General features: G+C 43.4%; 1 protein-coding gene across 3 annotated transcripts; it reads right to left on the bottom strand.

Moving 5' to 3' along the window:
- Window positions 1-469: 469 nt before the first annotated feature.
- LOC137282534 (high-affinity choline transporter 1-like) lies at window positions 470-11,443 on the bottom strand. 3 transcript variants are annotated; one of them, XM_067814293.1, is made up of 10 exons: window positions 11,322-11,443; window positions 9,141-9,327; window positions 8,138-8,245; window positions 7,503-7,658; window positions 6,968-7,116; window positions 6,469-6,594; window positions 5,065-5,218; window positions 4,404-4,517; window positions 2,434-2,540; window positions 470-1,370 (listed from the first exon to the last, which is right to left on the bottom strand). In XM_067814293.1, the coding sequence occupies exons 2-10, from the start codon at window positions 9,310-9,312 to the stop codon at window positions 849-851; spliced, it is 1,608 nt and encodes a 535-aa protein (XP_067670394.1). In that variant the 5' UTR covers window positions 9,313-9,327; window positions 11,322-11,443; the 3' UTR covers window positions 470-848. The 3 variants fall into 3 exon arrangements, with proteins under 3 accessions (XP_067670394.1, XP_067670395.1, XP_067670396.1); XM_067814294.1 differs by having other exon boundaries at window positions 11,240-11,378; XM_067814295.1 differs by having other exon boundaries at window positions 11,258-11,359.
- Window positions 11,444-14,755: the final 3,312 nt, after the last annotated feature.

Raw genomic sequence — 14,755 nt, 5'->3', positions numbered from 1 at the left:
AACGCTGGTAAAAAGATCCTTAATTGTTTTAACTGTAAAATACTTATCCCTTGTGACGGGCAAGTAACACGAACACGTCACGGTTGGAGCCAAAGTGAGGAGGTCAAATGTCATACGAACCTCAGTGGTCGAGCTGCACATCAATTTATGCACATCAATATTCACACGCAAATGTCGATCTAATGAAGTATCGTTATAAAACTTACACACACAATGCAAATATGTTCGTGGTTTTAGAGGAGTAACCGGGGAATTTAGTAAAACATGAATTGTTGTGTTTTCCCATATTGGCCAACCAACTGTTATCTGAGTGCATTTATCATGAGTTTAGTTTTGCGCCGCATTCAACAATATTCCCGCTAAAAGCGGTGGTCTATAAACACTCGAGTCTTAATCAGATATGCACTCGGTAATATCAGTTAAGACGTGTCTGAGTTAAGCAGAATACTGACTGTGGAAAATAAAAACATGAAGGGGGGTGTATTTTAATGATCAAATACGTAAACAAGTGTAGCCATAACTTCATTACGAGTATACATATGCCTTCATTACAAGGACGTGTGTGATAACATCGTTATAAAGGAGCGTGTAAAAAAGTCAGATACGACATTCTATTAGTCCCATCATCCAACATACGTCCATACAGAGCTTAATACGTGTAAATACAATGAATATAACAACATCCGTGAAAGATCCGAAAACCATGTTAGTAGATTCTGAATTATCAATACGATGTAGAAATCCAGGTAAGATTCGTAATACCAAAATGGTCAATGAACGCCATGAAACTCTACCAGTACTGATGCTCTGTCACTGTTTCCTTATGGCAAAACAGCAGTTGCACTGGTTCAACTGGGCAACTTCTCAGACATGTGAACATTGTTTAGCTCAACGCAATTTTTGTCTGTACATTTAAATGTTATGTCAGCAGATTCTGATTTCAGAGCTCCAAGAAAATCATACTTTGGGTGAAGAATTTCCCTCTCGAACAAGAACTTCATCATATAAGAAACGACGATCAACCCAAGAAACGATACAAGAAAGGCGAATGTCCTGAATGGAAACAGTTGTTCCGGCACGTCATGGTCATAAAATGGGTAGAAAATAAATGGAGGGAGATCCAGAAAGCTTTCACCAGCACCGATCCTCAAAACAGTGCCAAGAGCAAATCCCACAATTCCGCCGTATCCGTTTGTTGCTGGGAGGAAGAGTGCGCATGTCAGCTGAGGTAACACGATGACGAACACTATATCCGCAGCTAAGACAAACAGTCCCCACACTGTCCTAACGAAGATGGACAGCACGGTGGCTATTATTCCGATCATCAAGATTGATGTTCTTTGTATCCACATCAACTCTTGTTCTGATGCCTGAAATAAATGGGAACATGGAGGGGTTAAAATTAATGGGTTTGTATACTTTTACTCTGCGCTCGGCAATATTCCAGCTGTAAGGTGACGGTCAGTAAATAATCAAGTGGGGACCAGATAATTCAGTGGTCAACACAATGAGCATCGATTTACGCACATGGGTTACAATGACATGCGTCAACCAAGTCTGACAACCCCTCATGGTTAGTCGCCTTTCATGGGTTACTGAAGATCAAATCCAACCAGCATCTTCGCTGATTTAAAGACTTGTGGATGCTTTTCTACTTACTGGTGGTTTCAATACACGTGATATGTTCAGGATGCGGTTGTACTGTTCTTTATATATCGATTTTAAGGCTATGCTCAAATATATGTTCATAAACCTATTCCTTTGGTTCTTTGAAGACATGCCAAACAACACACTAGGCGCCGACGATAATTCGATAATCATGTTCAATAAACTATACATGGTTACAATCTAAGGCCAAAAATAAAGACAAGAGGTCCATATTGGAATAATTTATTATTATTCCTCGTTAGTCATTCGACCCCTGATTATTTCAGGAAATGCGCCACCTACAAAACGCGGGCGTTACAACTGAAAATGAATTCCATGGGTTTTCCCAACGGAGAAACATAGTCCTTTTTTCCCTAAAACGTCCTCGAGAGGCATTGGAAGTTACAGCAGGAAGGAAGGATGGCACTATATTGATGAACAACGTCTTTTATGACTTTTCAGTGTAGGTTCTAAAGCCGTTATCAAGTGAAATTGAACAGGATAAGGCTAGAGAGGCATGTATATAAGAGTGAGTGAGTTTAGTTTTACGCCGCTTTTAGCAATATTCCAGCAATATCACGGCGGGGGACACCAGAAAATGGGCTTCACACAGTGTACCCATGTGGGGAATCGAACCCGGGTCTCCGTGAAGAGCGAACGCTTTAACCACTAGGCTACCCCACCGCCCCCATGTACATAAGAATGAGATGTCTGTACAGTTCAGTAGGGATTGGGATTGTAATAACACAGGGAAGTCAGTTAACAATGAACAATGCATGTGTTTACCTGTGTCCTGATCGTCGTCCTGTAGACGTTGTGGGTGAACATGGAGCTGGACCCGAGGATGGAGCTGTCCATGGAAGACATGACTGCCGCTGAGATCGCCCCAAGGCCTTATCAAAACACATTAATACATAAAACATCACCCAGAGCGAGTATAGTTTTACGCCGGAGTCAGCAATATTCCAGCGGCGGCCAGTAAATAATCGAGTCTGGTCTAGACAATCCAGTGATCACCGGCATGAACATTGATCACTGGGAACCGATGACGACGAAGCGTTACTCGCCTCTTACGACACGCACGGGTTTCTGAAGATCGATATTCTAACACGGACCTTCCGGAGTCAACGCTACATAGCAAATACCAGAACAAGTGAGTACCGACTGTATGAATAGTTTATAGACTTGTCACAAATACTTACATCATTGCTGTAGGGATCACTCCCAGACATTAACGAAACATTAGCAAGTAAGTACTGACTGTATGAATAGTTTATAGACTTGTCACAAATAATTACATCACTGCTGTAGGGATTACCCCCAGACATTAACGAAACATTAACAAGTAAGTACTGACTGTATGAATAGTACTTCTGTTCTTGTGAAGAGATCACAACACCCAATTAAATAGTTACCTATCTCAGAACTCAAGTAAGTAAGCTACCAACAAGACACACTGATGACGAAACACAGGGCAGTAACCGTATAGTTATAGACTTTCGGAAATGTTTCAAACCATCTAGTTGTGGAATCTGTTTTGTAATTAAGTTCTTACTGTAAAACACATCCCTCCCCCAGCACACACATACACACCCGCACCCGCACCCGCACCCGCACCCGCACCCGCACCCGCACCAGCACCAGCACCAGCACCAGCACCAGCACCCGCACCCGCACCCGCACCCTCACCCGCGTCCGCGTCCGCACCCTCACACGCACCCTCACCCGCACCCGCACCCGCACCCGCACCCGCGCCAGCGCCAGCGCCCGCGCCCGCGCCCGCGCCCTCACCCGCACCAGCACCAGCACCAGCACCCGCACCCGCACCCGCACCCTCACCCGCGTCCGCGTCCGCACCCTCACACGCACCCTCACCCGCACCCGCACCCGCACCCGCACCCGCACCCGCGCCAGCGCCAGCGCCAGCGCCAGCGCCCGCGCCCGCGCCCGCGCCCTCACCCGCACCCGCACCCGCACCCGCACCCGCGCCCGCGCCCGCGCCCGCGCCCGCACCCTCACCCGCACCCGCACCCTCACCCGCACCCTCACCAGCACCCTCACCCGCACCCGCACCCGCACCCGCACTCGCGCCCGCACCAGCACCCGCACCAGCACCAGCACCAGCACCCGCACCCGCACCAGCACCCGCACCCGCACCCGCACCCGCGCCCGCACCCGCACCCGCACCCGCACCCTCACCCGCACCCGCACCCGCACCCGCACCCGCACCCTCACCCGCACCCGCACCCTCACCCGCACCCGCACCCGCACCCGCACCCGCACCCGCGCCAGCACCCGCACCCTCACCAGCACCCGCACCCGCACCCGCACCAGCACTCGCACCCGCACCCGCACCCGCACCCGCACCCGCATCCTCACCAGCACCCGCACCAGCACCCGCACCCTCACCCGCACTCGCGTCCGCGTCCGCACCCGCACCCGCACCCGCACCCGCACCCGCACCTGCACCCTCACCCGCGTCCGCACCCGCACCCGCACCCGCACCCGCACCCGCGTCCGTACCCGCGTCCGCACCCGCGTCCGCACCCGCACCCGCACCCGCACACCAAGAGCTTCCTGTCCAACACAATTCACAGTAAATATACAAAACCATCAATTCATATTCGGAATACAATCCATATCTACATTAATTCGCCTGCGGTTATACTTAAGTCACCTCCGTTTGCCTAGAGTCAATATTTCTGCCATATTGGTTCTAAACATAATACCTTCCCCGTGTTTGTACGTGTTTGTACCTATGATGGACACAGCATCTGGCGTGAACTCTTTGAGAACAAGGGGCAGCACCATACTGCTCATGTTGGCACTCACGGGGTCAAGGCCACCGGTCAGACTTGAGTTGGACCAATCTGCAGAGTATGCAAAAATGTCGTCAATGATAAATGTAACATGCAACAAACATATTTGTACGTATTTTCGAAACATTCACTTTCAACAACGGGTAATGTCCGGGTCTTTTAGGATTGTTCGAGTAAGGTATATCATTTGTCTTTTGTATGTTGTTTGTTGTACAACTGTGCAGTCATGTGGCTGCGGTCGACGAAACTGTGACGCGACTACATGGAACAGTCAAGTTAGCCTGACCACCCTGTCTTGTCTGTCGCTATTTGCGCTTTTTGCGCTTTTTGCGACTGGCATGTGACCCGAATCTTCAGATCCGTAGAATGGCATTCTGTTGGTGATAAGTTCCTTATTAAAACTTCCAACAACGTTGTTCTGTTGACGAATTTAATATAGTTCCTTAGCAACAGAAGTAACTATTAAGTAAGAGAACGCCCGATTATAAGAAATTATCTTTCAGTATGAAAAATTAAATCGGGTACCATTTACATATTTTGAGGGGTATATTCTAACCAACGGGGATCGTTAAATTATTGAAAACAATACTTTTCATACCGGCAGCTGTACTCAGAGCACCGATTAAGAAAGGTGGCACAGCAAGGATCAGAGCTCCCATCCCGGCTAGAACAGAGAGCACCTGGGCCTGTTTCACACTCCGGACTGACAACACACGCTGGAAGTAAGACTGCCAGGGAATGGTGCCGAATATCTGCAACACAGGAAATGTCATGGTCTTTTAGTGCAAATATGCAGAAACACATTTAAGCTCATGAGTGTGGCGATCATATTACAGTCACTCAATATAATAAATATCAAGGAAAAATATAAAGCCCAATCGTGTTGCATGGTCTGAACGATGGATTGAGATTTGATTGAAAAAGGTGAAAGTTGTTTGCTTGCAAAATGGTCTGGTTTGAAATTCAGGATAAAATATACAATGATTTATGCGATGCCCTCTGTATATCTGAAGTTATTTGGGGGCGATAAATACTGTTTGAAACTATTTAGCATGCCATTATTAAATGTACATCAGAATATACAATAACGTGGTGATTGCCATGGATTCGCATTTTGAATACAAATGTGGATAAGTAAAATATGCACTGATACTATTTAACCGGTTTGCACAGGCACAGAGAGATAGATAAGCTAATTGATATGTAATTGTTAAAGCTATTTATCTCTTGTAACACAATCTTTTAAACGTAGATTAACGACATTTCCAACACCCTTGTCACGATTCACGTAATGGCGTCACAAGCTAGTGGTACATGACCTGTGCTTGTAACAATGCATGTGTGCATGCTGCGAATTTTAGCGACGTAATGTGTTTGTGGCACGCCCCAGATCGTGGGAAATGGCCGGTATGCGGGCATGCAGCGAATGTTAGATCGAGTGAAATGGCCGGTGTTTAGATCGAGGGAAATGGCCGGTATGTGGGCATGCAGCGAATGTTAGATCGAGGGAAATGGCCGGTATGTGGGCATGCAGCGAATTTTAGATCGAGGGAAATGGCCTGTATGTGGGCATGCAGCGAATGTTAGATCGAGGGAAATGGCCGGTGTTTAGATCGAGTGAAATGACCGGTATGTGGGCATGCAGCGAATGTTAGATCGAGGGAAATGGCCGGTATGTGGGCATGCAGCGAATGTTAGATCGAGGGAAATGGCCTGTATGTGCATTTGTGTAAAGGAACAGAAAATGGATTGGCCACAAAGGATCTATTGAAACGTCCCCGTACACATATAGATATGCCCACATGAATATGTAGTTTGTAAAAGGTATGCATAACCCATGTATAACCCATACCGAGACCCACAAAGACAGCTATGGGGGAATTCGATCCATGAGACACCCCTGGCTGCATGTAAGTAAACAGTTTGCCCTTTCCTGCCAGATAACCCTGCATCGTGACAAATACGCCCATATACTGTACAGTATTATATATGTTGTACGTACCATAGCAAGGGCAAGGTCGACCCAAGCTACAGCATGTCGGCCATCTAAGGAACCAAGCCACGTGTCTGACGTAGTGCTGACGTCACCCACACGCTCGTCCGTCACCACGAATGGAATTCCCAGCACCTGCAGTATCATTAAAATAAAGAATTCTTTATTCTGAGGACCATGACCCTTCGTAGTACATGAGTAGTACTTTCTTTTAATAACATTATTCTGGACCTAAAAACACTCCAATGTTGTGGCAAATACCTAAAGGCGGTGGTGATATGCTGATTTGAGAACTCTGAGTAAGTGAGTATGGTCGTACGTCTCTCTTAACAATGTTCCAACAATATCGGAGGACACCAGAAATGGGCTTCACTCATTGTACCCATGTTGGAAATCAAACCCGGGTCTTCGGCGTGACGAGCGAACACTTCAACCACTAGACTACCACACGGTCCCGAGGGCAATGAGACACTGGGAAGTCTTTCTTATGAAAATGAATTATCCATACCAGACCGATGGTGATCAGAATTAGTTGTACTATATCAGTATATGCAACTGATATCATCTGACCAATCATCGTGTAGATAACAGTGATACTAGCGGACACGACAATGGCCGTCTCAACGTTGATAGCGAGTATTATACTCAGGCTGGTGCCTGTAATACAAAACAAATGAGTAATGTCAGAATATGACTGATGCTTGTTTGAAGAACATTTATAGGACTTTCACATATTTCAAAGCGTTTATTTCTGCTATCCACAAAGCAAGGATAAACCAAACGAAGGACACAAAGTGAATCAGGAACAATGTGCACGTTCAAGAAAATATTATTTATTGACTCAAGTCTGTTACTAGTATGTACTATAGTGGACAATGAATGCCTCAGAGGTTTCCATTTTGGTCTTAATAATATAACTGTTATCTGTCTGTGCGTCACGGGCGTCTGACTCTACATGTTGGGTGCGGGATACAGCACGCAGAGAGTTTTCCCCAAATCCCGTACACATGTTCCCTTCAGTATAAACTTTAATAGAATTTTACCAAGTGCATTGAGGATAGACGCCGTCCAGAAGACGTCTCCGCAGAGGGAAGCCAGATACACGAGGCACGTGACCACGCGGCCATAACACTCCTCGATTGGCTGTAGCATTGTGACGTACTTCCTTTCACGCATGCGCCCCGCATATATTATGCCTCCTTGGAATTGAAAATGAAGGAAATATAATTACTGCTATATTATAAATAGCAGTTTGGAAGAAAATTAAGATAGTTTTGGACAACAGTTAAGCAACATAAAAAGCAAACACAATAAGCGAGTGGTTTCATTGCACATACAGAATTTTGCGCAAGATGACACAACCTTTTTGACAGTATATACTCTGAACATTGTCAAACTATAGTTTATCCAGATATCCTTATTTTGATTGTTTATTTGGCAAGTGAACGTTTTATGGTTCCTCGGGTATCTGGTCCGGATAGCGAGTGTTACAACAAGAAAAAAGACTGTTCCCTTGTTAGACCCAACTCGCCTGGGTCGACTAAGCACGCAAAAAAGAGTGAGTGAGTGAGTGAGTGAGTGAGTGAGTGAGTGAGTGAGTGAGAGAGTGAGTGAGTGAGTGACAATACACAGGACAATTCACAAGCGGGTTAGAGTAACTACTGTGGAGTCAACTCACCCATAACGAGACCCACAAAGATAGCCATTGGGGAGACCGTCCAAGCAAGGCCACCAGTAGCTATAGACTCTGCTGTCCCATTTATAAAACCACCACCAACAGTAGTAGCTGAAAAACAATTGTCATTTTATAAACATAAACACTGCTACATTTTGGAGTTGTTTTTTGTGTGTGTATGTTCTTCTTTTATATGTTTATTATGCCGATTTGACGTTATATATATTGAATTATACATTCTTCTCCTTATGAAGGAGGACCCGTGAAGGTTCCGGGGTAGAATAGACATTCAGAAACCCATGTTTGCCTCTAAAAAGGCGCCTGTGCTTGTCGTAAGAGGCGACTAACGGGATCGGGTGGTCAGGCTCGCTGACTTGGTTGACACATGACATCGGTTCCAAATTGCGCAGATCGATGCTCAAGTTGTTGGTCACTGGATTGTCTGGTCCAGACTCCATTATTTACAGTCCGCCGCCTTATAGCTGGAATATTGCTGACTGCGGCGTGAAACATAACTCACTCATTCTTTATGAAGGAGAAATACATTTTGTCTAAACGAATATCGAAACGATTTGGCATCTCTACAATGTACTACACATATTGTAACAAAAAGGATACATATTTAGAAGCATTATTAAATTTAACACATGTTATATCTGGGCTTACGCTTTTTCAGTATAAATTTTAGTACTTCTTTTTTTAGTTGAGTCCTATCCGGGATTCGAACCCGCATCTTCAGCGTCAGGTTCCTAATCGCCAGCCAGCCTAACCGGCTCAGCCATCGCCACTCTGAGGGTGCGGGTTCGAGTTCGATGAGACTCAACTCAAAAGACGTACTAGAATTTGTACTTTGTTCAGAAAGTTTAATCCCAGGTATGGTATAGTTGACTACTTTCTAAAAGACATTGTTTAATCATTATTAAATTGTTCAGAAAGAAAACAAGAACAAGTCGACACCCGGCATACCAAAACTGACCCCAGTGACTCATAAGATATATCTCCTCACCTATCATGGTGAATATACCAACGACACCATAAAGTTGACGACCAGCAACGGACGCCATTTCAGATTTATTCTCCTCCTCTAATTTTACACATCTGGCTGCAATGATTCCGACCACCAAAATGATGACGTAGAACACAATCAGCACGACAAGACCAGCTACGTTGATCTCCATCTTGAACGTACCGAGCTGAAATGTGAATGTATGCCGAGGTTATTGTTCATCATCATTGTGTTCCACGGGAGACATCGCTTGCATGAGATCAGATATCTCCTAGGAGATATCGCTTTGACAGTAGATTTTGCACAATGCCGTGACAATGCTATGACGTCATGAAGTGGCTTTGACATCGTTAAACTGGAAATCTGATGCCACCGCTGTGTTCAGAGATGTATATTTTTCACAGAAAACTAATGAAGAGAGTTTTTCACTGAAAACTAATCATGATTTTGGTTGACAGAATCTCACCCTCGTGTCTGCTGATACCAGTTATATCAACACTGGTTGATAAAGGTAAAACTATCCTCGCCAAGCCTCGGATATTTGTTACTTTATCAACTCGTTTTGATATATTTGATATCAGTAGACGTTTGGGATTATTTGTGTATCGTCAGTGAGGTGACGTGATGCAACAAAATCAAAATGCGACAAAAAAAAGAAAAAAAAGAAAAACAAAAACAGACAAAAAACTAATATTGTTGAAGAAGTACATTTTTTTAAAAAAAAAAGTGTCGGTAAATATGATTTACACAATTAAATTTCCAAAAATGTTCAGCTGCATTATGGCAGTAAAGAGTTAGGGTTAGGGTAGCTGTGAAATCATTTGCACTACAAAGGTAGCATTTAAAACCCGGCATTACGTTTGCGCAATTACACCGACTATAGTATTGACCGTCCATTGTTCATTTCGTATCACCGATGTATATGAGGCAGTGTTAACCTATGCGAATAGAGCCCTGTGTTGCGTTTATCTTCGAGTGTATGTGTGACAATAGATAGATGGAATGTGGGTAGTTGGGAGTCACGGTCGTACGCTCCCTCCCTCTTTGATTTAATGACCCTCGACGGACCAGGTCAGGGTCAAGTCTGAGCTTGCATCCCATCGGATCATGTGGAATAATTAGTTTACTAAACAATCGAGTAGGATCCACTGGCGTCCCAACGCAGTTACAATTCTCTACACGGAAGCCTTATGAAAGCACTGGTGTGTGGAACTGAACCTCTTACGGTGCATGGAACTATCTCTGTCAACACTTCCAGTTCATGCAACCTAGTTATGTTATCTATTTACAATGTAATTTCGAAGTGACAATACGCAGCCTTTTTAAGATCGCATTCTTATAATAATGAACTGAAGTACCCGGGATTGTTTGAATTATAAAGTACATACCTGGATCCTTGTGTGCATTTTCGGACATAACATTCTCGATATGAATGTACGACTCTTCTTTCGATTTTTTTTTTTTTTGTTTTTTTTTTGTTTTTTTGTTTTTTTATTTTTGTTTTTATCTGTAATTGTTTATGTTAAAGTCTCAAAGTTAGATGTTTAATGGCTCCCGATGTCTTAAGGGTAACTTCTGAGATTACAATTTCTCATTAAAGTACAGGTCTTTTGTTCTTTTGGTGGTTGACTCCCATCCTTCTACTCTTAACGTAATGCACCTAATGATCGGAACACAAAGTCACCAATCTAACCCCCTCAGCCACTGGGGTTTCCAAATAATGGCTACCTGACGACCGGTAGTGTAGATCACGCCCGCCTGGCAAGTGAAATTTGCATTGCTCGCATTCCCCAACGCCATACAGCCCGCAGCAACATGCACGCTACGCCGCGACAGCTTGTAAACAAACCCCATTCACTACAACGTACCACAAAGCATATCTAAGGATCGACATGTGCGCGTCATATCTCAGAACTTTACGACATAGTTAATGCTATAAAGTCCATATTGTACACAAGGTGCTGACCTTGGTGTCTTGACTTTGGCTAACAGTACGTTCGGACCCTGAATCATAACTCACTTTCAAGGGGTCACTGGAGAAAAGTTGCTCGTCGTGAAATTGCGTTGCAAGAGGTTAAGAGAAGTGATAAATCCCTCACCTTCCTGCTCGCACGTACCTGTCCTAGCTCCCCTTGTATGTGGTTGTATCAGGGACCTGTTTGTTCAAATGAGCGAACTTACTGTTCATACGATGTTTTGTTGACAACACTTCACGCCGTATGGGTGCGACAGTACATGCGCAACAATACCACCGCCTGAGGTTTATCAAAATGCCTGAGAAAAAGAGTGAGGGTCGTGAGGATGAAAGTGAGAGAGAGAGTTCCCTGGTTTTGAGCCTCAATTTCTTGCCGTGACAGAGCGGCGCGCGACTTCTTCCTTCATTTGCCTTACCAGCTTTTGTATTGTGACAGACATCGAAAGGTTCGTCTTCTCTCTGTTTATAGGTAATATGATTATGGTCTTATGCACGTGACAAACAAAGGATCAGGGTGACGCAGATGACCCCTTCAGGTTTTTTTTGCTTCAGCTAGTGGTGGTTGTGATGGTGTTATCGTAGCCCGATGACGAGGGCTGTTGCTTATAGTAACACAATATCTTTTAATTAACTAGCCCCCAACAGCTGTTATATGTACACTTGTGTACAGACTGGCCGTAAAGCAGCAAGATTAACTTCAGCAGTCCCTTCTCCGACAACAGGAAGCTAAATCGATCTCCCAGTTCCGCACAGAAAGCTACCAGCGTAAACTTTGTTGTTGTCACATTCAGCATGCGTCATTGCGTCATGTTAAAGGCGTCAGAGCTAAAGACAAAATAATAATTACTGTACGAATGAACATTTCATGAACACAAAGACACAACTCTGGGGCGGGTGGTGTGTGTCTGTGTGTGAAGGGTGGGGGTGGGTGCAGTAACAGGTGAGCACCTTGCCTTTCATTGCAATTACTAAGTGTGAAATGGAGTGACGGAACAAGTCCAATGTCAGTACAATACAAACAAACAAGGTAAATAGTTATTATATTGTATGGGAACAGGTGTGGTATTGCACATTCTAAATGATTACTCAGTTAAAAACGTGTGTTGAATTTTGTGCAATAGCTTTTCACATGATCTTCACGTGAACAGGCAGGTAACATTGAAAGTAAAGCATGTCTGCATGTTGCTGGACATTATTAAGAATGGACTGAAAGTTTTTCTGATATTGTTGACATTGGAGAAAAGATGAAGGCTTTAGACCCGGAACTGTACATTCAAACTAATCATTTCAAGGTTCAGACCCAATCGTTTTAACCGGTATAATTCAACCATCATGTCAATACTGAGATTTTCAAACATACAAAGTTTACCCAAGAAACCTCCAAAACACACGAAAGTAATACACTGATGTTAATATGCGTAGTTTGTGTTGTGAAAACTTTCGTTTGAGGGCATTTACTGTTATTGTGCAAGTGAGTGAGTGAGTGGTTTCACCCACCAGGGTGTTGCGGTTATTGACCTTGACATGCATATGTAGATCTGCTAAACTGCGAAAGAAGTTTGAACACGAATGTATAAGGACAAGAATCTTTGTTTCCTTTGTCATGTTTGCTAGTGTGGTAGTCAGATAATGCACGGATTCTCTTACTTTGGTTGGCATTCAGAAATATTCCAGTTATATGACGGCGGTCTGAAGAAGATCGAGTCTAGACCATACAATCCAGTGATCAACAACATTGAGCATCGATCTGTCAAAAGAGTAGTGAGTAATTGAGTGAGTAATTGAGTGAGTGAGTGAGTAAGTGAGAGTGAGTGAGTACAGTGATTGGTCGCATTCAGTAATATTCCAGCTATATGACGGCGGTCTGTAAATAATCGAGTCTGGAACAGACAATCCAGTGATCATCAGAACCCGATCGCGTTAGTCGCCTCCCATGTTAAGTATTGTCTACTTAAATCAGTTCCATCACGGATCTTCACGAGTCGAAATATTGTGAATTAACTGGACCATTGCTGAAAAAACAAAATGCACGCATTCATTATCTTTGCAACATAAATTAGAGGGTGAATATATGTTTCCTTGAAAGAATTGAACTGTGTAATATTGTTACGCACAAGATTGATTGATATAGTATTTAGTGGTGCACTTTATTTCATAACTGATTGAATAAATTGGATAACTGAGATTGTATCTTGCTCTGCCCTCGAAGTAGTGTTGTCTCCATGTACTATTAAGTAAATCTGTTCTCACCACGTCATTGAATAAGTGTCAACTATTTGTCAGTAGTCGCTAGCATCTGACAGGATGCGTAAATCAGCAAGGGCTCCTGAAAGCAATACTGGGGATAAAGAGCAGCTTGACTGCTTGATAGCATTAACAACGTAACTAGACTCCTCGATCTCATCGGATTCGTGGATAGGCGAGTCGGTGGTTCAAGGGTGGTTACTCTGTCTCTCCCTCACAACATCGGACATTCACATGGGGACCCACATTCAAAACTAAACATTCGAAATGTTGTCGACATAAAATCGTTGATATCTGCTGAAATAAATATTAATAAATACAATCTAATGGGTCACTTATTAACACAATAACATGAAGAAACAGCAAACGACATGGACGTATAACTTAAGAGAATACCAACGGGCACTTGCTCCGCGATTTATCTCTGGTGTCACAGGCAGGGACCATCTGCTAACTGCAGAATCCCTATTTTGATAGGCCTTCGGCAGTATATCATGTTGTACTTAAGGAACATGGAATAGTTTCGAGCATGTTACGTTATTTTAACGTGGATAAAGAGTTTTGTTAGCTTCTGGGTAAAATATGATAAAATTTCCATCAGCACAATCAAGCTCAAGTGATACTCGTGACAGAGGGCAGACTCATTATTTATTGTTTTAAACATTATTTATTGTTTTATTTACTATAAACTTGGAGACGAGATCACACAGAATTGCCGTAAAACGGTTTCGTTTTAAACACTATCAGTTACTGATTTCATGAAAGCATGAAACACAAAAGGTCATTGTTTTATTACTACGTATGTCACACGCTGAGTGACAGTACCCTGGTTCCCATACATGTTTTGGTAAATAGCATGCTGTGTCGTTGTTTTGTTTTGAAAAAAAAGCATACGTATATATATATGTTGCATGTACCTTGTGCAGCTCGTGCTGCAGTAATTAATAAATAGATCTTACGGCACCACCCTCCTTGCATTTGTCGTATCTTTGCGAAGCAAGTGCTCCTCTGGACATCGGTGGTCGGATCGAGGGTACGGGTAAATTTTACATCTTGCAACCTTTATGACTGTTTCTCAGAACATAATTGTATCATACAAATGAATGGAATCTGCAAAGCGAAACGATAACATTGTATATTTTTCATATGAAAGCAAAGCATTGTGGGATAGGGCTAAATCATTGTTTCTTAATTTTAAAAGGGAGGTAATCATTGTGCATATGAAGAGCTTTAAAATGACATTTTTGGTAATTATCTCGTCAACGATGTTGTTGAAAATAATATGTAATAGGTTTACATGTGTGGATAGTGTAATATGTGCTATTAGTATCTATGCTTATGTGGAAGGTTAATTTTAGTACACATTAAAGGAAGATGGCTAAAAATGTTTTCCTCG

This window comes from Haliotis asinina, chromosome 4, assembly GCF_037392515.1.
Source record: "Haliotis asinina isolate JCU_RB_2024 chromosome 4, JCU_Hal_asi_v2, whole genome shotgun sequence".
NCBI lineage: Eukaryota > Metazoa > Mollusca > Gastropoda > Lepetellida > Haliotidae > Haliotis > Haliotis asinina.
Note: the sequence above shows the minus strand (reverse complement) of the source record. Positions and strands in the feature narration are given on the sequence as shown.

Excerpts from the sequence above, each read along its gene's own strand:
- LOC137282534 (XM_067814293.1), bottom strand. The coding sequence starts at position 9,312 with ATGGAGATCAACGTAGCTGGTCTTGTCGTGCTGATTGTGTTCTACGTC. Across the intron at positions 7,659-8,137 it reads CTTTGTGGGTCTCGTTATGG|GAGGCATAATATATGCGGGG; the intron begins GTGAGTTGACTC and ends TTCAATTCCAAG. Across the intron at positions 7,117-7,502 it reads GTCTATCCTCAATGCACTTG|GCACCAGCCTGAGTATAATA; the intron begins GTAAAATTCTAT and ends TTTGTATTACAG.